The following is a 26,355-nucleotide window of genomic DNA, read 5'->3' as shown; positions in this document are numbered from 1 at the left end:
GTGTAACCAGAAGCAGTGCTTTTAAAGCTGTTCATGAGTTACTCTCCACGTGAGGAAATGATCATGGGGTACTTTGAAATGAAAAAAGCTGTGTATAAAATTGTATCTGGGCCCTGGCCGGTTGGGTCAGTGGTAGAGCGTCGGCCTGGCGTGTAGAAGTCCCGGGTTCGATTCCCGGCCAAGGCACACAGGAGAAGCGCCCATTTGCTTCTCCACCCCCCTCTCCTTCCTCTCTGTCTCTCTCTTCCCCTCCCGCAGCCAAGGCTCCATTGGAGCAAAGATGGCCCGGGCGCTGGGGATGGCTCCTTGGCCTCTGCCCCAGGCGCTAGAGTGGCTCTGGTCGCAACAGAGCGATGCCCCAGAGGGGCAGAGCATCGTCCCCTGGTGGGCAGAGCGTCGCCCCTGGTGGGCGTGCTGGGTGGATCCTGGTCGGGCGCATGCGGGAGTCTGTCTGTCTCTCCCCGTTTCCAGCTTCAGAAAAATACAAAAAAAAAAAAAAAATTGTATCTGCTATGTGATCTCAACTATAAAAATATAGAAATACTGGAAGGAAATGTTAATAGTTGATATCTCTGAACAGTAAGACTCAAAATGACACTTCTTTACTCTCATATTTCTCTGAATTTCCTATAAAATGAACAAGTCATTTCTTCACAGTTATAAAACTAAACAAAAGGAAAAAAATCTGTTTAAAGAGGCAGTGCTGCCAAATACTTTAGAGGCAATTCCCTTTTTCTCCCAGTCGGCAGGAAAACCACCTTTGAGTCAACACTCCAGAGTGCCATCCCGAGGGCAGCTGGGCGCCCGGGGAGTCCCGGCTGGTCTGAGGGCCTGTCCCCTGCGGCAGAGCTGCCGGGAGCCAGCACGCACCTGTTCTCAAGATGTTCTGGGCCTTGACATTGCCAAGTTTCGCAGCTTGGATGAGATGGAGGGCACCCACAGCTTCATCTTTTGGTACTGACATCCCTTCCACCAAGAGCTGGTCTTCTGTTTGAGCAGAGGTAAAAGGAGAAGCAGTCATGAGTTATGGCGGCCCTGGGAAGACCAAGGTTACCGTCCAGCCGGTGGGCAACAAGCTCCCAAGTGGGAAAATAGTATTTCCTTTTCATATTCACAAAGATCATCATTCATAAACATCCCTACATCCAACCCCGATGCAGTGTGGCACTAGCAGCGCCCCACGGTCTCAGGCAGGAAGGCACGGTGCCTGCGGAGGGACACAGACCTGGCTCAGCCGCCAGCTCTGTCAGTACGAGCTGCACAACCCTGTCCACTCACGTCATCTCTGTGACTGGGGTAATAACATAACAACACCCACCCTAGAGAATCAATTTAGGGATTAAACGATATAATGGACTACACAGGACTTAGTTAAGTATGGGCCAGAGTAAATGCTAAACAAAGAGTAGGTATTTGTTATCTATAGTCCTTGTCCTTCTGCCTCACTCTGCCAGTCACCAGCCCCGACCAATCTGTCTCCTCTGCCATCACATATGGGCTCTGACGGGAGAAAAGCCAAACCACGCAGATTGCTGCTACTGGGCCCCACCTGGTGGCCCCCTATCTTCCAGGGGACCCCACAGCTGCCCTGGCAGGCTCCCTCTCCCATTCCAACTCATGGCTCTTTGAAGTGTTTATCTCCTCAGACAACCAAGAAATTTCTGAATTTCTGACCTCTAAGATGAAGGAAAGGCAGAATCCCCTTCCTCTTTGGTGCCCACCTATAAACATGTACATGCAAACCCTCGCCCCTCTCTTTGGGACCTCTGCCCAGACCGCCCTCACCCCTCCCCTCTTCAGGGGCCTCTGTGTGGGAGCAGCCTTCCTCCCCGCATCCGCCGCCGCTGCTCCCATTCCCACGTCTCCTGTCCGCCAGCCGTGCTCCCTACCTCCTCAGTTCTTCTCCCCCCACTATCTGACTGAACTGCTTTAAGACAGGCATTCACCCCCAACGGGGCAGAAACTGATTCTGGAAACAAAAAAAATCCTTCCATACAGACGGTACATAAACAGAAAACATGTATGGTATTCGGGTTTCATGGGGTGAGATAATTAGGAAAAGCATCTGAACAGGCTCTGTGGGGGTGACGATAAAAACGAGGTTGAAAAATAAACACTTTCAAGACGTCAAATGATGTCTTCATGACCAAAGCCAATGAACTGTTCTATTTTCTCTGAACAGTTCTCTGAATGTAGCAGCATTTGACAGTGCCGGCTGCACCCTCCCTGAACACTGCCCCTTCCTGGTCCTGTGACCTCACCGTTCCCTGGCTTCCCTCCCACCTCAACTGTCGGCAGGATTCCGTTCCTGATGCCTCCTCTTGTCTCCTTCAGAGGTTTCACTACCCCCTCAAGGCCAAGTCCCCTGTCCCCACCTCTTGCCTGGCCAGCCCTCCTGCGTGGCACACCCTGGCACCGGCCGCCACCTCTGCCTTGCCGCCAGCGTATGGATGTCCCACTGGTACCCCAGCATTACCTTCCATCAAGACCTGTCCCTCGTCTTACATTCCCGGCCCCAACTTGTCCGACCAGAGCACTGGCAGTGACTCTAGAACTGTCCCATTTAAAGCCTTATTCCATTCAGCTACCATTTTCCTCCCAGAAAACAAAGTTCTAGTTCAGTGAAGAACCTAGAGTGTCTCAGTGGCTTTTCCATCAGCTGACCTCATGCTGCATTATACTCTGCACCAAGACCACGGTTCCCCAGCTCGGAAAGGCTCCCTTGCTCAGCTCTGCCTCACTAGTTCTATCCGCCCACTCTCCACCTCTCAGGATGGCACGCTAACGCTGCAGCACCCTCCTGCAGAGGGTGGGAGGGAACGCTGGGGTCCGCAGATGCATCTACATTTCTTGGCCATCATTCTCACTGCACTTGAGACATGGTACTATGATAGTACATGACTCCCTCCTGCATTAGACTGGAAACCATCCTGACTTATAAACATGTCCAGAAACAGCTTTAGTTCAAACAGACCTTTTAGAATTTGAAAACGACATATAATATGTTCCTACATTTACTTCTTCATCAAAATGTGTATTAAGTACCCACTCGGTGCTAGGGGCTGAGAAAACAAAAATGAAAGAAGTCTTCCCACTAGCCTGGAGCTCAAGACCCCGTCCATCTCCCCCACTGGGGAGGAGGACTGAGACCGGCTCAGGACCAAGGACACTGGAGCTTCCATATGAGAGACCCCCTCTTCTTCTAGGAAGGGAAAAGATGAAAAGTGCTAGCTTCGGTGTTCAGCTCTCTTTGGAATATCTACTTTGAAGTACTGGTCTACCATTTGGCTATTTAATTCCTCAGGAGAAAGAAACCAACCATCATGTAGCTTTTTCGCTTCCTTCTGCAAGGCCATTCCGGAGGCATACGCTTCAATGCAGCCGTGGCTTCCACAGGAACAGTCAGGCCCATCTAGAGACACAACGAGGTGGCCGAGCTCTGCAGCACAGAAGGAGCTTCCGTGGATCAGTTCGTGCTGATGGATGATTCCCCCGCCAATTCCTGCCGTGAGAAACAGCCATCGTTGAGGTGGCTCTTAGTGTGAAACACAAACCTGACACGCAACGCCTCCTCTGTCTGTGCAGGAGAGCTTTGCAATGTGAGGTTCTATATATTGTAATGCCTACTTTCCAAGACAGCTAAAACCTACCAAGTACCAAAAATTTACATGGAATCATTTTGGATGGAAGTAATTTTAGCAGATCCTCTGATACCCTGTATTGTATCTGCTTGGCTCACTGATCTCAACCACAGTGGCAGCGGGCAGTTCTGTGCAAGCCCAGACCCACCTGTGATGACAGCACACCACTCAAATGCACGCTCCACTGTTCTAACAAAGGCTTTCTCCAACATCACAGTTAGAGCCTAGTCAGCCGTGTGAGCACAGTGCTGAGGTGACGCTCAACCAAGCCAAGACAAGCCAGCAGATCCAAGTGGGCAATTCTGGATGGCATTCTGCAGGCTTTTTGGGAGGTTGTGGTTGAGTCCCCCCCCTCCCCTACTGCCTCAGGCAGCTCTGGTCATGTGTCCTCTGGCAGGTGTCCTTTGGTGGCTCTCCTCCCGCGCCCGCACTCCTGCTTCTCAGGGTCACTGCCAAGTACAAGGGCAATCTTTCTCAGGTACCAAATACCTCCTGCTTTCTTTCATTTTTAACTTTTTTTTAATATTTATTCATTTTAGAGAGAGAGAGAAGGGGGGGGGGAGGAAACATCAACTCCCGTATGTGCCTTGACCAGGCAAGCCCAGGGTTTGTTTTTTTTTTGTTTTTGTTTTTGTTTTTCTGAAGCTGGAAACGGGGAGAGACAGTCAGACAGACTCCCGCATGCGCCCAACCGGGATCCACCCGGCACGCCCACCAGGGGCTATGCTCTGCCCACCAGGAGGCGATGCTCTGCCCCCTCCGGGGCATCGCTCTGCCGCAACCAGAGCCACTCTAGCACCTGGGGCAGAGGCCAAGGAGCCATCCCCAGCGCCCGGGCCATCTTTGCTCCAATGGAGCCTTGGCTTCGGGAGGGGAAGAGAGAGACAGAGAGGAAGGAGGGGAGGGTGGAGAAGCAAATGGGCGCTTCTCCTATGTGCCCTGGCCGGGAATCGAACCTGGGTCCCCCGCACGCCAGGCCGACGCTCTACCGCTGAGCCAACCAGCCAGGGCCAAGCCCAGGGTTTTGAACCGGCAACCTCAGCATTCCAGGTCGACGCTTTACCCACTACACCACCACAGGTCAGGCCCTCCTGCTTTCTTAAACAGAATATGAAATATGATTTTGCCTCTTAAATACCATCATGTCTAAAAATTTATGAATCAGTAACTGAATATCAATGGCCTCTTGTTGGAGTTTAGGAACCCTAAGCAGTACAGTGCTTTTCACCTTAGTGGGCTCTGCTTTTGAGTCTTCCCGCCATCTATTACTTCTTGTGGCACCTCCTCCACAACCCACCCTCTCATTTGCAGCTTATGAACTGCTCTGTGCTAGGAAGCGAGAGCCAAGCTTGCTAAAACTGTCCAAGACTAAGACAAGTGTATGAGCTTACAGGGGAAGCAGTATAACGTAGTTTAAGGGCACCCAAGAGTTGAAGATGGGCACATCTGGAATCAAAGGCTGGCTCGGCCATGTGCAGGCTGAGGCAGTTTTCTCATTTAGAAAACAAATTAGGACATTAGCAAAAATGGTAGCGTAGGGAACTCCAAAGATCCAGCCCTCCACCAAAGCAATGAATAAACTGGCAAAAAGTAGCAGAATCAGCTTTTCTAGAACTCTGGAAACTAACCAAAAGTTTACAACAACCAGGGGGATGCTTAATCAAAAACAACAACTGAATATTAGTAAGAGCGTTCTGGTATTTTCTGGTCCCATCCCTGACCGCCACACACTGGCAGTGGCCTTGAACAGCAGCCCACATTCCCAGTACAGATGGCAGTACTTGAGGGAGCTGAACTAACCTTCTCAAAGAAAGGCGGTTTGTTGTGACCAGCTCAAAGGGCCAGCCTTGATCTCACCTACCTCGAACTCTCCTAGGGTGAGGGGATACCCAAGGGGCATTTGTCCAAAACATTTTAAGCAAAATACACTTAAACTAGCTTCTGCTGTGTAGGGAAATGGGTAACAGCTGGAGCAAACACTATACTAACCAAGAGGGCTGGAAGGAGAAGCTGGGGATGAGAAGCTTTGGGGAGCAAGGGTTTTGAATAGCTCTGATAAGCTCCTGAGATTTTAAAATTGATTTTAGAGAGAGAAAGAGAGAGAAAAACATCAATTCATTCCACTTATCCATGCACTCACTGGTTGATCCTTGTATGTGCCCTGACTGGGGATCAAACCCACAACCTTGGTATATCGCGATGACGCTCGAACCTACCAAGGTACCTGGCCAGGGCAAGTTCCTCAGATTTTGGGCCACGTACTTGCTCAGAAAAGACCTGAGCAGACCCTCAGCTCTCCGTGTGGCTCATCTTCAGGCTATACCCATGCAGGCTAAAGCAAAGTTGTGAACTGCCTCGCTGAGGGCTGAAGGTGTGCCCCAGTCCACACTCGAGCTCCTGAGCAGCTGTCTCGTACCCCTCTTACCTGTGCCTGTGATAAGTGTCACAAAGTTTTCCAGGCCCTTTCCTTGGCCAAATTTCCTTTCTGCCAGGGCGGCACAGTTGCCATCATTGTCTACCCACACGGGGAGGTGCAGAGTGTCAGACAGGGGGGTTCTGAGGTCCACAGAGTTCCACTCTTGAATCAGTTTGGTTGAATGCAACACAATTCCTTCCCGAGGATTTACACGGCCACCTGTGGAAATACCTGAGCTCCACCACAAACAGAAGGGAAAAAATCCTAATTAGCAATCTCAGAAAAGTGTGCCAACTTCCTGGGTTTGGAACACAAACGAATTCACCCAACATATCCTAAGACTGACATTATCAAGGACTGCAAGGAAATAACAGATACTAACTCCCAGATACACAGGACTATCAGTGCTCTCCCAAAATGCTTGTTGGTGTCCTGGGTCCTCACCTGGGGTGTGCAGGCAGCGCCTGGAGCCGTGTACACACAGGGCAGACAGTGACTTGATGGTCACTCATGCAGCAGAATTCAATATTTTGTACGTTAAAATGAACATTTCTTGGATAAGTAATTCACAATCTTACCTACTCCCAAAATCCTGCAGTTCAGTTTCACTGCTTCTGCGGCAGCTTCTACACACATCTGCAGGATTAAATTAATCCTTTCTTCATAGGTTTTAGGATTAAACTGAGTATACTTCTTAACTATTTCACCCTAAAAGAGAAAAAACAACACTATCTGTTTCTGGTTCTTAGCTAAGGCGCATACACAGTGAATCTTTTGGCCTTTTTCATGATAAATCAGACACTGCCACAGGACAGTCCTGCAGATTCAGATTACTGCTTTTGAAACGAGCCGTCTGGCTGCAGCCAGCCGGAGGATACACCCAGCTCCTTTCCTGGGAAGCCATTCTGCCACGTGACTGTTGAAGCAATGACAATTCCAGAGCCAACCAGATGGGCCCCTCTCTTAAACTAAAAGTCAGTGTTGGCTAATCTGAATCTTCATTAAAGGGTCATATTTTACTCTTTCAGGGTGACAAATTTTCCTTGCTAAAATACCCAGGCAACTAAGTAAATATCCTAAGTACTTAAGCTTTAATCCTCGTCCATAACTGAAGCCAATAATGGTACGGCACCATGATGTGTAAATCGCTGTGTTCTGTGATGTTTTAGTACTTCTCAGGGACAGACCCTCCTCATTAGTCTTGTTTTTAATTTATTTTCTTTGTTCTTCTCATTTGGGCATTAAGTACATTTCAGAATAATGTTAAACTTTTAAAAATTTCATTGAAATGTTGACTAAAATTATGTTAAATTTATAATTCAATTTGCAGAGTATTGATATTTAAAAATGTCAGTATTCCAGATATTTCTCAAGCCTTTACATTTTACAGTAAAGTTGTCTAATTTTCTTTGTATTGATCACACAGTTGTCTGATTTAAATTATTCTTAGAAGTTTTTGTTGTGTTATCCATTCTTTTGTTACTAATGGATTTATAAACATTTACGAAGGTCGAAGCTGTCACTAATGAATGCCATTAAAAATAACCTAAAGCGGAAAACTCCAATTAATTTTTGAAGGACTAACAAAAGCCTAACTTCCAACTAAAAAGCTTCTTTAACCCCAGGAAAAATAAAATTAAAAAAAAAATAACCTAAAGTGCCTGACCAGGTGGTGGAGCAGTGGATGGAGCGCCAGACTGGGACGTGGAGGACCCAGGTTCGAGGCCCTGCAATCGCCATCTTGAGCGCAGGTTCATCTAGTTTGAGCAAAGCTCACCAGCTTGAGCCCAAGGTCACTGGCTTGAGCAGAGGGTTGCTCAGTCTGCTGGAGTCCCCCAGTCAAGGTACATATGAGAACAATCAATGAACAGCTGAAGTGCCACAACGAATAACTGATGCTTCTTGTCTCTCTCCCTTCCTGTCTGTCCCTATCTGTCTCTCTCTCCTCTCTGTCAAAAAATCCCCAAAAACCTAAAGTTGTGATTTTCAACCTTGACTGTGCATCAGAATCAGTCGGGCCGCTCTGACAAATCCTGGCACCTGACCTCCACCCTCCGAGATTCCAATAAATCCGTCTGGGGTGGGAGCCAGTGTCCGTATAGTTTTTAGTTTCCAGACAATGCTACTGAGCAATCAGGGTTGACAAACACTTACCCAAAGGAAAGCTAAAATCTCTGCCTACAAATTTATATGTAGAAAATTATTGATTCTTATATATTTATCATACAATCTAGCCATTTTACTCAATTGTCTTACTAATTCTATAAGGTTGTTGGTTTATTCACATTGCCTACAAGTAACATTTTTTGTTTTACCCTGTCCACAATCGCTACTTTTGCTGTTTGTTCCATGCTTTGTTTCCTTCATAACTTCCAGAATTATGTTCAGTAATGACATTGAAAAGATCCTTCTCATGCCTGACCAGGCAGTAGCACAGTGGATAAGAGCATCAGACTGCGACACAGAGAACCCAGGTTTATAACCCCAAGGCTGCCAGTTGGAGTGCAGACTCATCCGGCTTGAGTGCGGGCTCACCAGTTTGACCATGGGTCACTGGCTTGAGTGTGGGATCAGAGACATGACCTCATGGTCGCTGGCTTGAGCCCAAAGGTCACTGGCTTGAAGCCCAATGCTGCTGGCTGGAGCCCAAGGTCACTGGCTTGAAGCCCAAGTTTGCTGGCTTGAGCAAGGGTGTCACTGGCTCGGCTGGAGCCCCCCAGTCAAGGCACATATGAGAAAGCAATCAATGAACTGCTAAGGTGCCACAATGAAGAACTGATGCTTCTCATCTCTCTCCCTTCCTGCCTGTCTGTCCCTGTCTCTCTCTCTCTCTCTCACTTAAAAAAAAGGAAAAAAAAGAAAAAGGAAAAGATCCTTCTTGATTACAGTAATAATGCCTCTAGAATTTTGCCATGACAGAGGGTTGGCCATTGATAATGGAATATATCATCTTTATGTCAAGAATATATATATATATATATTATATATATATTATATATATATATTGTGTGTGTGTGTGTGTGACAGACAGAGAGAGGGACAGATAGGAACAGACAGGAAGGGAGATGAGAAGCATCAATTCTTCATTGCGGCTCCTTAGTTGTTCATTGATTGCTTTCTCAAATGTACCTTGACCAGGGGGCTGCAGCAGAGCAAGTGACCCCTTGCTCAAGCCAGTGACCTCACGCTCAAGCTGGCAACCTCGGGGTTTCAAACCTGGGTCCTCTGCATCCCAGTCTGCCACTCCATCCACTGCACCACCACCTGGTCAGGCAAGACAATATTCTTCAATTAAGGAGGTCTTTGGCTTTTCTGAGAAAATTGTGTTTTGTTTTGCTTTTCTTTATTGACCTAAACAACTATGAGTTTAAAATCTTTGATTTTTCTCATGAACTCCTGAAACTATATATCAATATTTCAACAAAGATTTTTCTGGTAGGTTTATTCTTCCTTGTTAATTTGGTGTTTTTATGAAGGATCTCTCGACCTCTGTCAACAATGTGGTGTTTAAAGGATTGGAAGTATGCCGTACTCAACCAAAATCATGTTTTAGAGACGATGTAATTCCTCTCACATTTGCAGACACCCACCCTGGGTTGTGAGTGATCAGCATACTTCATAATCCAAGCTGTTAACCAAGTACAGAATTTCAGTTTCCTGGGCGGCAAAATCCCTCTCTGGAGCCTAAGGGGTCTCCCACTGTCAACTCAAGTCTCCTAACTTGGCTTCCTGAGAACTGTACTTCTTTTTTTCTTTTTTTACAGAGACAGAGAGAGACTCAGAGAGAGGGATAGACAGGGACAGACAGACAGGAACGGAGAGAGAGATGAGAAGCATCAATCATCAGTTTTTTGTTGCAACACCTTAGTTGTTCATTGATTGCTTTCTCATATGTGCCTTGACCACGGGCCTTCAGCAGACCGAGTAACCCCTTGCTCGAGCCAGCGACCTTGGGTCCAAGTTGGTGAGCTTTTTTTTTTTTTTTTTTTGCACAAGCCAGATGAGCCCGTGCTCAAGCTGGCAACCTTGGGGTCTTGAACAAGGGTCCTTACGCATCCCTGTCCGACGCTCTATCCACTGCGCCACTGCCTGGTCAGGCCAGAACTGTACTTCTTTGAAGTGTTAATGATTAGTAAAATAATTGAACATTGTAATGAATCCAAAAAGATAATGCTGTGGGAAAATGACTACAAGCTTTCATATATGTTTCTAGTCCTATCCAACCATACTTTTTAAAAATCAATTACTCATATGAAATATAAAGGTAAGACCTTAGGAGTTCTTTTACCTTCATGCTGACTATTGCCACTCGGAGGTTTGTCCCGCCAAGATCAACAGCCAGGGCACTCAGAGTTTCAAGAATATGGTCAATGTCTTGGGAGATGTTTTCCTTCACAGGAGGAAAGCAGAATTTCTTTTGTAGTGGCTCTTGAAGATCAATAGATTTGAGAAACTTCAAAATCCTTGGAACAGCATTTCCATCCCCATATATCTTTGAACTGCAATATCCAAGAAGTCAAATTAAATGTTTCTCTCCTGCACGCTAAATGCCATTGAGGACATGGCACTAATGTCCTCAGACATGAATCGCAGACATGAGGTAAGTCTGTACTTTCTCCTTTTAAAATAACATCTGATCTATTTAGCAACACTGTAAGTAGCTTCACATCACCAATGCAATGTCTAATTCCATTGTTGATTGAAATACAACTATTTTCCAGCCTGAGATACCATTAAAAATGCCTATATTATCAAAGAAAAATTAACTTTGTTAATTTAAACATATAACAGTTTGTGACAATTTTTCTTTTTCTTTTTTAGTTTTTATATTTCATTCATGGGAGGAAGTTATTTTCAGGAAAAAAAACCATTCAAATACAGGAAAATCTCATTAATTTAAAATAGAAAGGAGAGTAGTCTAAATTAAAATGCTAACCTAGACTATTTTTACAGAAAATCAATTATATTACTTTCTAATATTTATGAAAATTCAAAGTAAGCTAAAAGAAGCATTTCCTAGCTATATTATAATTGAGACCAAAAAAAATTATTCTCCAGCCCTGGCCGGTTGGCTCAGCAGTAGAGCGTCGGCCTGGCATGCAGGGGACCCGGGTTCGATTCCCGGCCAGGGCACATAGGAGAAGCGCCCATTTGCTTCTCCCTCCCCCCCTCCTTCCTCTCTGTCTCTCTCTTCCCCTCCCGCAGCCGAGGCTCCATTGGAGCAAAGATGGCCCGGGTGCGGCAGAGCGATGCCCCGGAGGGGCAGAGCATCGCCCCCTGGTGGGCAGAGCTTGGCCCCTGGTGGGTGTGCCGGGTGGATCCCGGTCGGGCGCATGAGGGAGTCTGACTGTCTCTCCCCGTTTCCAGCTTCAGAAAAATACAAAAAAAAATAAAAAAATTATTCTCCGTCAGAACCCTTGGTAGAGTAATAGCAGATATATTAGCAGGCCCTGTCTCACCCCCAGCTCAGGACCCCCAGGGATGGATGGAGGACGAGAACTCCATTAGGGTGATTAAACAGTGGCCACAGCTTGGATATGGTCCCCAGGCAGCTCCTCTTTTAAATCACTTTTAAAAAGAGGCTGTGTACTCACCACGGATACTGTTTACCAAACTGAAGGTGCAGCGCTTGCAGTATTTTGTCTTGGGTATCAGCATCCCGGACGTGAAGGACGTTCTCCCCTAGGTGAGTCCAGTGACACAGTACAAGGATCACAAGTAGGAATATCCAAAGAATAAAGAAATTAGCAGCGTGTTATGCTCACAATTATCCCTGAAACCCAGAGGACTTCAAATAGTCTTCTTCTTTTAGACATCAAGTTTTCTACAGTATACCTTTTAAAGTACTCTCAGAAAGATTTCCATATATCGAATACTTAAGGGCACTAGGGTCCTCATTCCCAAAGAAAATAAATCAAGGTTTTGTATGTTTATTGAAATAAATAAGGGGGATTAATCTAGAATCCACTTGTCACTCATCTAGTCATCTAGCATGCCCACTCTTTCAGGCCGCCCTGCCTCCTGTCTCCTTAGCCAGTTATTCAATCAGCTGGTCTGGCCAGGTTGGTCAGTCAGTCAGCTGGCCATCAGCTGTTCAGGCAGTCTCTTTCTCTCCATGTAGTGTCTGAGCAATACGTAAAAGAATAAATATTGGGAAAATGCCATGTTTTTCAACAGACTTGGCTAAGAAGAGAAGAGCCGAAAGGTGGTAGCTGGAGGAAGGTATGGGGCCAAGAAAGAGGTTATTTTGTATTATTTTTAGATAGAAAGGCCTAGGCGTGTTTAAATGATGAGGAAGCTAAAGACACATAGAAAAGAGAGGATAACGGATCAGTCCCTGAGAAAGCAGGAGGGGTGATTTAGAACACAGCAGGCTAGCAGTGGACAGGCAAGAGAGACCCCATACCCCATACCCTCCAGGGTAAAAAAGGTAAGAAGGATGGATGAGCATATGTTTATTGGTTTCCTCTGAGCTCACTGGCAGTTCCTTTTGAGTCTTCCTTGATGGGCCTTCTGTTCCTCACCAAAACTAAATGCTGAAGAGTTCCAGGGGTTGGTCCTGGGCTCCATTCTCCTCCCCATTTATATGTTCTCGCTGGGTAATCTAATTTAGTCCCTTCGTTTTAAATACTATCTCAAGCAGAATGTATCATTATCTGCTATATCCTTTCCCTGTACTAGTAATAGAATTTTAAATGGGCATCTGATCATCCAGGTAAAGAGTATATTCTTCAGCTTCCCTCGCAGCTAGATGTGGCCACATGACTATGTTCTGTTAGGACATGTGAAGAAATATTTGCAACTTCCAGGTTGTGCTTTTAAACGGAAGGACATCTTCTCCTTACCCCCTTTCCCAATGGCTAAAATGTAGACTTGACAGCAAGATAGATGGAGGTCGCCTGACCAGGCGATGGCGCAGTGGATAGAGCGTCGGACTGGGATGCAGAGGACCCAGGTTCAAGACCCTGAGGTCGCCAGCTTAAGCGTGGGTTCATCTGGTTTGAGCAAAGCTCACCAGCTTGGACCCAAGGTGGCTGGCTCAAGCAAGGGGTTACTCGGTCTGCTGAGGGCCCACGGTCAAGGCACATATGAGAGAGCAATCAATGAACAACTAGGGTATCGCAACGAAAAACTGATGATTGATGCTTCTCATCTCTCTCTGTTCCTGTCTGTCTGTCCCTGTCTATCCCTCTCTCTGACTCTCTCTCTGTCTCTATAAATTAAAAAGAAAAGAAAAGAAAAGAAAACAGATAGATGGAGGTGGCTCAGGAGATAAAGTGTCACCCTGGAAAACTGAGGTTACAGGTTCAGTCCCCAGTCAGCACGTACAAGAAGCAACCAATGAGAATACAACTAAATGGAACTAAGTGAAACTATGAGTTGATGCTTCTCTCTCTCTCTCTCTCTCTCTCTCTCTCTCTCTCTCTCTTCCCCTCCCTCCCTCATTTCCCTTCCCTCTCAAATCAGTGAGAAAAAAAAATTTTTTTAATTTATTTAAGGCACCATTACTTTGACTCTCTCTGCTACAGCAGCTGAACTGATATCCTAACTAAATACCATCCCATATGCTAATCACTCAAATTTATATTTTCAACTCTAACTCTCCCTGGAACTATTTAGCTGCTTATGCACCATCTCCACTTTGATATCTACTCGGCTTCTCAAACTAAACAAAGCCGTTAGAGAACTCTTAGTTCCACCCTCCCAAGTCTGCTCCCCCCTCAGTGTCTACCATATCAGGAAAGAGTAGCCCCAGTCCAAAACTTAAGAGTTAATGTTGATTCCTTTCACTTCTCATATCCAAGCATCAGCAAATACTATAACAAACCCCAAATCTAACTTTTCTCCATCTCTAAAGTACCACAGTCTAAGCCACTGTCATCTCTCATATGAACTCGTCTCCCTGCTTTCATTCCTGCCCCACCGCATTCCTCTCACCAAAGAGCAGCCAGTTGATCCTTCCAAAATGCAAGAAATATTGTGCTATCTTCTCTCTTAACCCTTTGAGTAGTGCAAACGTTCATGTATGTCCTCACTCAAAGAGTTAACAAAAAACTCACTACTCAAAGGGTTAAATGGCTTCCCATCATACTTAGAAAAAAATCCAAATCATTTACCCTGGCTTAGGTCTGACTCCTTCTCTAACGCCATCTTGCATCCACTCTTCTGCTTGCCCACTACTCCACAGCTACACCGAACCTTCTGTTTCTCAGGTACATTAAGCCTATTCCTCCCTTAGGTGTTCACAGTGGCGTTTTCTTCTGCTTCTCCCCGATGCTCACATAGCTAATTCGTTGTCATTCATAACTCAGCTTAAGTATCATCTTCTAAAAAAGTCCTTCCCTTATCTAATCTAATGTAGCCCACACATTACCTTCTGTTATAATCTGGACAGCACACAAATTTTTTTGTGTGTTTTGGTCTATTGTCTACCTCTCCCACTAGAATGGAAGTTACAGGAGAGCTCAGCCCTTTTTAGACCTAGTTTACTGCTGAATCCCAGTGCCTAGCATATAGTAAGTGCTTATTAAATATTTTCTTGGTTAATTAATTAATGAAGTTAAAGGAATTTTCATCTGATGGCTTCCATTTTCTCTGGGCAGTAGAGAGCAAAATAATACTTTGGGAATGAAAAGGAAGGTCTAAAATTAACACAAAGTTAGGGTGGCATTTATAAAGAACAGCTGGAACTAATCTCCTTGATTCTAGTCCAGTTCTTTTTCTATGAATGACATACATTTTCCATTAGCTATAGAAATATGTTTGCATGGAGACAGTATTAGAACTTGGACTAATATTAATAATAGGGTAAGATCAGTTAGCAAATTCATTAATAATAACCCTATTCATACTTGAGTTAATAAGGGGGCATTTTACTTAGAATTGCCATGCTCTAAAGTACTGACTCAAGTGCCTCTACTAGGCCCCAAAAATGAAAGACTAGTATTCATATACTGATAACACATTCAACTACATTCTCTCTTAAAACAGCTATCAAAGACCACAATTAACTAAGAAACACTTAGCTCTGATATTACAAAGACAATAAAAATGTAAGTAGAACCCTAAAAAAAATTGGTAATCACAGTGTGCTATTTATAGATTTTAGGCTACAACTGGTCAACTTCATTCATTCAATTGTTGATAAAAACGTTATGTCGCCACTGACACATACATGCCTGTAATAATTCATACACATGTGCTAAGCCTTGTCAGTTGAAATATAAGCAAAGGTAGATACCCGTTTCTCTTCCTATCTGACGTGTTCCTAGGTTGATCACAGGTGTTCCAAAGGCTCCAACTTCTCGTACCCCACAACTGCTGTTCCCAATCATACACCCAGCGTGGGCAACCAATTGTATAAACTGGTCAAATGGGACATGTTTAACGGCACGAAAATTAGGATGATGCTCAATGCCCTTCTTCCGCATCACTCGAACCATCTCTTTGCTCCCTGTGAAAGTGAAAAGAACCAATTATGTGGTATATGAGATAAACAGTTTTCATTGCCAAGTATAGCCCACTTAAAGAAATTGCCCCATAAAGACTCATAATAGTTATTAAGGAAATAGTCATTTTAATTGCTGATCTTTCATAAGTAATGACTAAACTAGCCAGCTCTCTGCTTCAACTCATTTAGAAACTTTAAATAGCAGCAGTTGGGACTTTTAAACATCACTCATCAAAGAAAATGTCTTTTATTAATGCCCCAGTAAAAGACCTTAAACAACAATTAAGAGGCTCAAGACAGGCCCGTAGTCTATCTCTGAAGCCAACAGTTCCTAAATGGAAAGGTCTCGACCTCCACACACACCCAGCTGACAGCAGCTCCAGGACAGCACTCCCACTTATGTGGACTAAGCTCCAAGACAACACAGGGAGATTCTGATACTGTGCCTGGTATCTCATTTTAAATGCCTGATTTAAAAAAATGTTACAGATATATGAGGGAGAGGCAACATTCAATGCCTCTGCTTGCCTCTACTCACCCTTTCCTAGCTACTATTTGAGGCAAAGTTACTAATCCGGTTTGAGAAGGCAGGACTGACACTGCGTTCCCCAGAGGCCGTAGCCACTGATTTAACAGAGCTTGGAAATGCAGTGTTCTCTTTGTGGTGAGGTACGTAATGGACGCAGGGTCTAACTCCTTAGCACAGGCCCACCTCTCCCCTGCTAGAGCACGTCAGTCACTGCCTCCAATTACTGCAGTGCATGGATAGCCAGAAGGTGCTACTATGCCAAGATTCAGATTTGGGCTCCGTTGTAGGCTTCTCTTTGGCCTTAAGCCTAAATCACAGGTACTGATCCTACTTTCCAGAGAGTTCTACATTAGAGAACTGGGCACTAAGCACATAATGAGAAAGTGATGCCTTGATTCTTATTTCCCTGTTGTTCCTTTTGTGTATTTTATCAAAAACCCTGTGAGAGGAGAGGTGAGTGGTAGGCATGATTTAGGCATTCCTGGGACCCTTTACTTTCAGAGGGGAAAAGTATTTCTAACTTACGGTATGTACAATCAGGACAGTAAATTACAAACAATATCACTGACAATGACTATTGAACAAATATTTATACAAAAGTTTAAAGGATTATAAAAGAAGAAATATTAAGGTTTTTGAAATATTGATAAATTACCCAGACAAAATCTGAGTTATGGGTTCTCAATTTCTTTTTTTCAATTAACACCCTACTTTGTTTCCCCTAAGAGTAAAGACAGGGATTCTTTCAGAGAACGATGGTAACGTCTTGACATTGCAGAGAAGGGAGCCTGCCGCCTTTACCACAGAGTGCCTACGAACTCAGCAATGAGTGCTGTCAACTAGTAACCAGTATGTGAAATGCCTTCGTGTCAGGTCCTGCTCTGGCAGTTCTCATTTCTCTCATGTCCCCATTCACATGGCTGAGGTCTCACTAGCACCAAAGCCATTCACCAGTAGGTGACCAACCAGGTCAGGCTTGAGGATCAACTGGAGACTCTAGATCAGTGTTTCCCAACGTGGGGCCCACACCCCACAGGGGGGCAATTCGATAGTTAAGGGGGGCAATTTGAAAATGGACTCGACACAACTTTAACTCTTTCGCCCCGGGGCCATTTAAATGCAATGCTAGATATCGGTGCCAAATTTAACAAAAAATGCAATTCTTAAATAATTGCGGTAAATAATTATTAAGTATAATTTCGTTTGACGAGACCAAAATATCAACTGGGTGATTGGCGTCGTCAAGTAAACTTCGTCCTGGGTTCACCGCAGAGCGTGCCGTCTGCCGCGGGGAACCCCGGACGTTTTAAAAACTCACTAAACAACGCAGTTATTCTCACCTAATTGGCCCATCGCAACTTCTGTAGTGTTTCACATCATTCAGTTGGTGTTAATTTGAAATAAGTGTCAGTCAAAACTGTTGTAAAAGCTCATTGATTTAATAAATATACATATATATATTGTATAGATATAATTGGTAAGTATTTGATTTTATTTTTATCAATATTAAACTCTTTATTAAGTACTTCTTGCATCGGGGCTAGAAAGCAATAATATTTTATAAATATTATTGGGGCTATAATAGTGCATGCACGACAATTTTAATTTTAGAAGCATAACTTTACAGAAAATTTTGTCAAGTGGAAAAATATAGATACCTTTTGATTTGCAGTGGTAGTGTAGTAAATGTGTTATATACATTTAAATAAATATGAATTTTTAGAATACGTTTACTCTATGTCACATTGAATATATTTTAACACATATTTTAATATCAGCATTTCTTAAAACGGTTCTTGAAAAAGATGACAAAGATGTAAAAGCTATGCCACTCAGTAACAATACTGTTAGCAGAAGAATAGACGAAATGAGTGAGGATATTGAAAAACAACTTATTGAAAAGCTGAAAACAAGAAAATTCTCCTTGCAAATGGATGAATCAACTTTGAGAGACAGTGAGGCAGTATTGATAACTTACATAAGATATATTGATAAAGGACATTTTGCTGAAGAAATGTTGTTCTGTAAAAGATTAGAAAGCACCACTACCTCCAAATATATATATAGTAAGCTAAAAAACTACTTAGATGTCAATGATATACCAATGAAAAATATAACATCTTGTGCTGCAGACGGTGCTCCCAATATGATGGGCAAGAAAAATGGCTGCTTAAAATTGATGAAAGATGCGAATCCAGAAATGATTCTTGTGCATTGTGTTATTCATAGGGAAAACTTGGTAGCTAAAAACATCTCGCCTGTTCTGAATGAAGTATTACATACAGTAATAAAGTGTGTTAATGCTATTAAAGCTAGTGCCAAATGTGAGCGTCTTTTCAAGCTATTTTATGAAGAACAAAATGAAGACCATGTGAGACTTTTACTTCATACTGAAGTAAGATGGCTATCTAAAGGAAACTGTTTGAAAAGATTTATGGAACTGTTTGATACTCTTAGTGATTTTTTAAGTGACAAACCTGAAATGAAGTATCTGTTAACAACAGATGGTAAAGCATTTGTGAGTTATTTAGCCGATATCTTTGAAAAACTAAATATATTAAATAAGCAACTTTAAGGAACAAATAAAACTCTTGTCGATGCAAAAGCAAAGATATTTGGTTTCATTACCAATATTAAGTTATGTCAGAAACATATTAACAACAAAAACTTTAAACAGTTTCATTGGCTCCAAAAATGTGAAGTAACTGATACCGCTTTACTTGTTATTGTCAATCATTTGAATATTCTATCGGCTGATTTAAAAGAAAGATTTTCTGATTTAAAACAAATTGATTTCCCAACATGGATGATGCAGCCAATGTTAGTGGATTTGTCTGATATATCAAATATGCAGTATCAAGAAGAACTCGCAGAATTGCAAAATGATGAGTCAGTTAAAGCTTTATTTAATATCAAAGGAGCGATGGCATGGCTTTGTGAGGAAACAGAAATCAAATACCCAAATTCAACCAAATGTGCAAGAAAACTATTGCTACCGTTTCCATCTTCATTTTTAGCTGAATGTGGATTTAGTGCTGTAAATGATTTACTGGTAAAAAAAAGAAATCGGCTGGATATAACACAACGTGGAGACTTGAGACTAAAGCTAACCAAATTGGAACCTAATATAAAATCTCTGTGCAGCAAGCATCAAGCGCAAGGATCACACTAAATTAAAATAATAAATTAATATAGAAAAATCTGTATTAAAATTATTTGGAATTTAAATTTCTGTTTTTTATTATATGTTTTGAAATTTTACTTACTGTGTTTTGTTAACAATTTCATAGTGATTTCTTCCTAGAACCTATCATTTATGTTTATTAAGTGAACAAATCAATTTTTTAATGTTAAAAATTATGTATGTTACATAGGGGGGGACATAAAAATTTTAGAAAGGTTAAGGTGGGGCATGGCACAAAAAAGGTTGGGAAACACTGCTCTAGATCTAAATGGTTTAAGCTCAAGATCACTTTGAGGTAAAGCTATTATCAGTAAGAGAACACGAAATAATAATAATAGCTATTTTACTGTGGTCAGTGGGATCATTAGTTTCCTAAAAGCTACTCTTTCAACTTCTAAAGTTTGTCTTCTGGCTACTGCATTTTCATACTGGTGCAAACTGGAGAGAAGAGATTTGACATAAAACTAGAGTCAAAATTAGAAATTTTTTTTAGCATTTATTTCTTTCCTATTAAGTTTCTGAATAGACTTGACAAAAACATCACAATCTCTTCAACTTACTGCAAAATTGATGATCCTTTAAAAACTAAACACATTTTAGAATAGAACAGCCTTCAATATAAAATGAGCAAGATAGGAAGGGCAGTCAAAGAGGCATAATGGAAACATACAACTGGAAAGGTAGGTGGAATACTCTCACTTTCACGTCCAATTACCTGCATCAATGTTTGGAAATAGAACTAGGGTCCGCTTGTTAAATGAGATAAGTGCATCCAATGTTAACTCGAACATTTTAATGGAATGCTTAATGTCAGTGGTCACAGGGTGCTGGAGAGCAACAATGTAATCTTTAGGTTTTACATCATCACCTGTTTAAAGAAAAACAAACCACATTGCTTCATTAGCTAAGATTCTGAAAAAAAAAGATTCTGAAAGGAAGAAGAAGCAAATTCCAAAAGGCTAATAATCCCAACGTCTGTGCTTTTAAAAATGCTAAGGAACCTGACCAGGCAGTGGTGCAGTGGATAGAGCATCAGACTGGGACTCAGGTTCAAAACCCCGAGGTCGCCAGCTTGAGCACAAGCTCATCTGGCTTGAGCGCAGGCTCACCAGCTTGAGTGCGGGCTCACCAGCTTGAGCACAGGGTCACTGGCTTGAGCGTGGGATCACAGACATGACCCTGTGGTCACTGGCTTGAAACCCAAGGTGACTGGTCTAAGGTCGCTGGCTTGAGCAAAGGGTCACTCGGTCTGCTGTAGCCCCCAGTCAAGGCACATATGAGAAAGCAGTCAATGAACAACTAAGGTGCCACAATGAAGAATTGATGCTTTTCATCTCTATCCCTTCCTGTCTGTCTGTTCCTATCTGTCCCCCTCCCTGTCTCTCGATCTCTGTCACAAAATAAAAATTTTTTAAAAGCTAAGGAAAAAAGTTTATTACACTTTAAGCAGGCTATCCAAATTAGGTTCAACTCAGATAAGAACTTATAACTTGTTATAAGTTCTTATAACAAGTACAAACTTAACATTTTACAAAGGTGCTTGCTACCACAAACAAAATATGTAACTTTAAATAGCAGACACTAGAATTCACTGTTTCAAATCCAAACTTTTTTTTTTTTTTTTTTTTTTACAGAGACAGAGAGTCAGAGAGAGGGATAGACAGGGACAGACAGACAGGAACGGAGAGATGAGAAGCATCAATCATTAGTTTTTTGTTGCGCGTTGTGACTTCTTAGTTGTTCATTGATTGCTTTCTCATATGTGCCTTGACCGCGGGCCTTCAGCAGACTGAGTAACCCCTTGCTGGAGCCAGCGACCCTGGGTCCAAGCTGGTGAGCTTTTTGCTCAAGCCAGATGAGCCTGCGCTCAAGATGGCGACCTTGGGGTCTCGAACCTGGGTCCTTCCACATCCCAGTCCAACGCTCTATCCACTGCGCCACCGCCTGGTCAGGCCAAACATTTTATTTTATTTTATTTTTTTAATTGAGAGGCAAGGAGGCAGACAGACTTCCACATGCACCTGGACTGGGATCCACCCCGCTAGTCTGCCCCTCACCAGGTGATGCTCTGCCCACCTAAAGGGCTACTATGTTGCTAGGAAACCAAGCTATTTTTAGCACCCAGGAGAGGCCATGGAGACATCCTCACACCTGGGGTCAACTTGCTTAAACTGAGCCATGGCTGCAGAAGAGAGAGAAAAAGGGGAGGTGGGAGGTGAAGCAGATGGTCGCTTCTCCTGTGTGCCCTGACCTGGAATCGAACTTGGGACTTCCACACACTGGGCCACACTGGGCCAACGCTCTACCACTGAGCCAACAAGCCAGGGCCCAAAACATTTCAAAGCATTAGAAAAGTGTGAATGTTCCCAATTTCTAACTAATGTTTCTAATGAATTATCAGTAGTACCAATGAATAATAATATATTGTAAATCAGGGTATTTAGAGATTAAATGAGCTTAATATAGTTCATATAATATATTGGAGCTCCCCATAACATCACCCAACCGATTTAACAAATTGCAAGTATTTTTAACTCTGTTCAAGGACTAGAAAGGCTTCGCCTGTGCCCAGGCTGGGATACCAAGGACAGTTCTACAGCAAAAATTTAAAGTATAAATGGTTCAGGCTAACCTGTGGTGACAGTGGATTAGAGCGTTAACCGGGATCATTGAGACTGCTGGTTCGAAACCCCCAGCACACCCGGTCAAGGCACATATAAGGAGCAACTATGAATTGATGCTTCCCGCTCTCTGTACCCCCCAGCTCCACCTTTCTCTCCATCTCCTCTCTCTAAAGTTAATAAATAAAATCTTTAAAATGTAAGTGGTTCAGATGGATAGTGCTATGCCAAAGAACACAAAACAGTTATCAAGAGGGCCTATATTAGCCCATAGAGCTAAAAATGAGCTCTACTCACTTATTTTTAATGAGAATACATTTCTCATTAAATTTTTATGATCAACTTTATAATGTACTATAAGTTTATCATTAATTTCCAACTTCAAACAATAGCAGTTATTTTTTATTTAATGGTAACAGAATTTTTATTAAGAATCTTCTGTAGTATTTAATTTAAAAGACTATAGAGTCCAAATTTTTATTTAAATAATTTTGGTCCTATATTATGCTCTAAATTGAGGCTTGGAGTATATAATTATTAAATTTTTGTGCAAAGGTAGAAAAAGACCTAAAGGCCTAAAAGAATCTATCAGAAACAGAAGTCTAGAAAGTTGATATCAACATAAATTTAGGTAATTCAGTAGATATAGATCAGGACCATTAGAACTATGGGGAGAGAAACAGCAATAAAAGAGATAAAGGATAGGATACAGGTTGGGCCTGCTACAATGCACATTTCTTTTTTTCTTTTTCTGTCTTTCTCTTTCTTTTTTTTTTTTAGAAAGAGAGAGAGGCAGGCAGGCAGAGAGAGATGAGAAGCATCAACTCGTAGGCAACTACGAGTTACTGATTGCTCCTCATACGTATCTTGACCAGAGGGTCCAGCCAAGCCAGTGACACCCTTGCTCAAGCCAGCAACCTTGGGCTTCAAGTCAGCAACCTTGGGATCCTGTCGATGATCCAGCACTCTAGTCAGTGACCCTGCACTCAAGATAGTGAGCCTGTGCTCAAGCTGGTGACCTCAGGGTTTCAAACCCAGAATCTCAGCATCCCAGGTCAACTCTCTATCCACTGCGCCACCACATTCTATAGAATTCACATTTCTATAATATAAACTATCTCATCTGTGCTGGTAAATAGAGGAATGATGTCAGTCTTGAATGTACTGGTTGAGTTATTAAGACATGATTCCCGAAGGCTGGATACAGACAACGAGCTATGGAGAAATACAGTACCTGTCAGAGGGTCCCTTCACCCCACAGTCTTTCCCTTGGTTCAGTGTGCCCATGCAGCCTGTCTTGAGAACACTTTCAGGGCAAGTGTCTCTGACCTCTGTGGGCTTTTTTTTTTGGTGGCAATTTTTGAGAATGAGGATGTAATTAGAGCTCCTATAGTCCCACACTGAGGATCATCCTATATAATTTATTGCTACAACTTATTGCTAAGGGGCAAGTGGAAGGTGAAGAGGAAGAAGAATTCCAGTAGTTTACCCCATGAGAACTTTCCACGTCTCATTTATCTTCTAAGTGTGATTAAGAAACATCTGCACTAGGCGCTCTCCCCCCGGGGAGCACACCCATGCCTTGCTGCCTCTACCCCCCAGGCACATTTCTCTCTGTCCAAAGCGCCCCTTCTCCTGCCTCTGTAACTTGTTTACTAAAACCCATTTCTTCTACATCTGTGACTTTCAAAATAAACCTTTTCTTATAAAAAAGAAAACAAATAGAAAATAACTATATAGAAAATAACCATATAATGCAGAATGCGGCAGGATTGTGCTTTGTAACTTAAGACTGTGGAGCCAGTTTATAAAATAAAGATGGCAAAAGAGCATAAATTAGAGGTCTTTAAAATAAAAATTTTTTAAAAAGTGAAAAAAGAAAACACAGGACAATGAGCTAGGGCTACCCATCTGGCAATAATACACTTTGTGTAAAGCCTATACCATCTTCTTGATGCTCAACTGACATCATCACTGCCTTTACCTCCAGGACTCAGCAGCTTCAGCCCTTCACACGACCGTTTCCATTAAGGTTCTATCATTTTGTTTTGTGTTAAAGTTCTATCTTTACTGTGGCATTTCTTTCATTATTAGAAATTTAACATGTCTTTTTAACTTTGCTAAAATTCTTTGAGGGTTGTTTTTATTAATGTTCTGGTTACAAAGCTGTATGTTGTTTTTTTCTTTTTCTGTTTAGGGGGGAATAGGGAAGGGAGAGAGATGAGAAGCATCAACTCGTAGTTACATCACTTTTTTAGTTGTTTATTCACTGCTTCTCATATGTGCCTGCCTCGTCAGTGGTGGGGTAGGGGAACTCCAGCCAAGGCAGTGACCCCTGGCTCAAGCCAGCAACCATGGGGTCTTTAATGATCCTGAGCTCAAGCTGGTGGCCCCACATTCTACCTGGATGAGCCCGTGCTCAAGCTGGATGAGCCCATGCTCAAGCCAGTGTCCCTGATGTTTTGAAGCTGGGACCTCTGTGTCCCAGGTCGACGCTCTATCCACTGCACCACCACAGGTTAGACCAAAGCTGCATGTTCTGAGTGGCCTACCCAACACTATTTTCTTAGAAGCAGAGTGATAAACATCAGATGAAGCAAGCAAAGTCTTTGCACAGTGTTAATTGCCAGGGGTAGGTGGCTTGGGCTCACTGTCCCCACCCATGTCCCCCCAACACACACACACACACACACACACACACTGGTGTCTAGTTTTTGCTGTTTTGTCATTTTTCTTTTTGTGTGTTTATGTGTGTGTGTGTGTGTGTGTATGACAGAGACAGAGAGAGTCACAGAGAGGGACAGATAGAGACAGACAGGAAGGGAGAGAGATGAGAAGCATCAATTCTTCATTGTGGTACCTTCGTTGTTCATTGATTGATTTCTCATATGTGCCTTGACCGTGGGGCTACAGCAGACCAAGTAACCCCTTGCTCGAGCCAGCGACCTTGTGCTCAAGCTGGTGAGCTTTGCTCAAACCAGATGAGCCCGCGCTCAAGCTGGCGACCTCAGGGTCTCGAACCTGGGTCCTCTGCATCCCAGTCCGACGCTCTATCCACTGCACCACCACCTGGTCAGGCTCATTTTTCTTTTCATGAAGAAATTGCTCAAATTGTTCCAAATAGAAACTTAAGCCTTACAAGTACAAGTTGGCTGCATTCTGCTTTATAAGGATTATTTTCTAGTCATTATAAGATTTTCAAAAAATCCAAAGTTTTTCAGAATATGTACATAACAGAGCTAACAGTATAATCAGAACAGAATGAAAGATTGCTTACTTAGAAGCATACAAAAAATAAGAGACTAAAACAGACTAGTCTCTTCCACCAGCATTATCTAGACAGGTTTCTTAATAACTACAAATCTAAGAAATATATAGAATGGATTAACTTACATAGTAGGAAAGCCCAATCCCTTTTCTGTTTGAATGTGATCTGATTTAAAATATACACAATCGCCTGACCTGCGATGGCACAGTGGGTAAAAGCATCGACCTGGAATGCTGAGGTCGCCGGTTCGAAACCCCGGGCTTCCCTGGTCAAGGCACATATGGGAGTTGATGCTTTCTGCTCCTCCCTCCCTTCTCTCTCTCTCTCTCTCTCTGTCTGCTCTCTCTAAAATGAATAAATAAAATCTAAAAATAAATAAATAAAATATACACAATCACTTGAGTACACAATCACTAAGTCAATTTATTATTAACTTCATTATTCAATAGATCTACCTCATTAAAAAGGAGAGTCCTAAATACTTAAACAGATGATTAATCCTGATTTGTCCTAGAAATTATAAATAAACCAAATGAAATTCTGTTTTGTAAACCTATTTTCTTTGCCTCTAATTAACAAAAGGTAGTTTCCAGGAGGCTAGAACAAACATTGTTGATTTCAGACCTTAAGGCTTATTCACAGAGATAACAAACCCTAACAGTACAACTATGACTTTCACTTTTTAATAATAATAATCCCTTTTAATAAGTACTTATGGCTTACTAGCTGCTTTTAACATTTATTATCTCATCTGAGTATTCCAACAATCCTGTAAGAAAAACACTAAAATTAAAACTTAACAAATTTTCATTGTAATAAAAACAAAAATAAAGGCAAACAAAAATAAAAACACCCATAATTCTGCTAACCAGAAATAACTATTATAAATGACTTGGGGTACTACATCCTTAAACTTCCCATTATGTTACTGTTTTCATAAGAAATGACATCACATTATACAATAATTTTGTCGTTTGTTTTCCCACCCTTTTGCTATGTCAGGATCTATCACTGTAACTAAGTATTCATCCATCCCATTACATTTAATGGATTAAAAGCATTCCATTGTATAAATATATCATAGTTCAATCCATTAAGCCTATTTTACAGAAAAGGTGAGTCTCAGAGAGGTGAAATCATACTATAGGGCAGGATCTCTGAACTAAAGCCTTAGCCTTCTGACTGTGAATGGAACAGTCTATCCACAATAGCTTCTGAAAGGACTGAAACATACCCAACACGGAC

At 42.6% G+C, this 26,355-nt stretch overlaps 1 protein-coding gene across 4 annotated transcripts in view; it reads right to left on the bottom strand.

The window, feature by feature from the left end:
• GNE (glucosamine (UDP-N-acetyl)-2-epimerase/N-acetylmannosamine kinase) overlaps positions 1–26,355 on the bottom strand; it is an 86,899-nt gene that overhangs the window by 1,706 nt on the left and 58,838 nt on the right. For all 4 annotated transcript variants that reach the window (XM_066367668.1, XM_066367666.1, XM_066367669.1 and 1 more), the window contains 8 exons: positions 19,937–20,089; positions 15,299–15,511; positions 11,652–11,739; positions 10,346–10,556; positions 6,636–6,765; positions 6,067–6,288; positions 3,320–3,502; positions 871–987 (listed from right to left, as the gene is read on the bottom strand). In XM_066367668.1, coding sequence (XP_066223765.1) covers positions 871–987; positions 3,320–3,502; positions 6,067–6,288; positions 6,636–6,765; positions 10,346–10,556; positions 11,652–11,739; positions 15,299–15,511; positions 19,937–20,089 — 1,317 coding nt within the window. The remainder of the gene's footprint in view (positions 1–870; positions 988–3,319; positions 3,503–6,066; positions 6,289–6,635; positions 6,766–10,345; positions 10,557–11,651; positions 11,740–15,298; positions 15,512–19,936; positions 20,090–26,355) is intronic.

The sequence above is a fragment of the Saccopteryx leptura genome, chromosome 2 (assembly GCF_036850995.1).
Source record: "Saccopteryx leptura isolate mSacLep1 chromosome 2, mSacLep1_pri_phased_curated, whole genome shotgun sequence".
NCBI classification, from domain to species: domain Eukaryota; kingdom Metazoa; phylum Chordata; class Mammalia; order Chiroptera; family Emballonuridae; genus Saccopteryx; species Saccopteryx leptura.
Note: the sequence above shows the minus strand (reverse complement) of the source record. Positions and strands in the feature narration are given on the sequence as shown.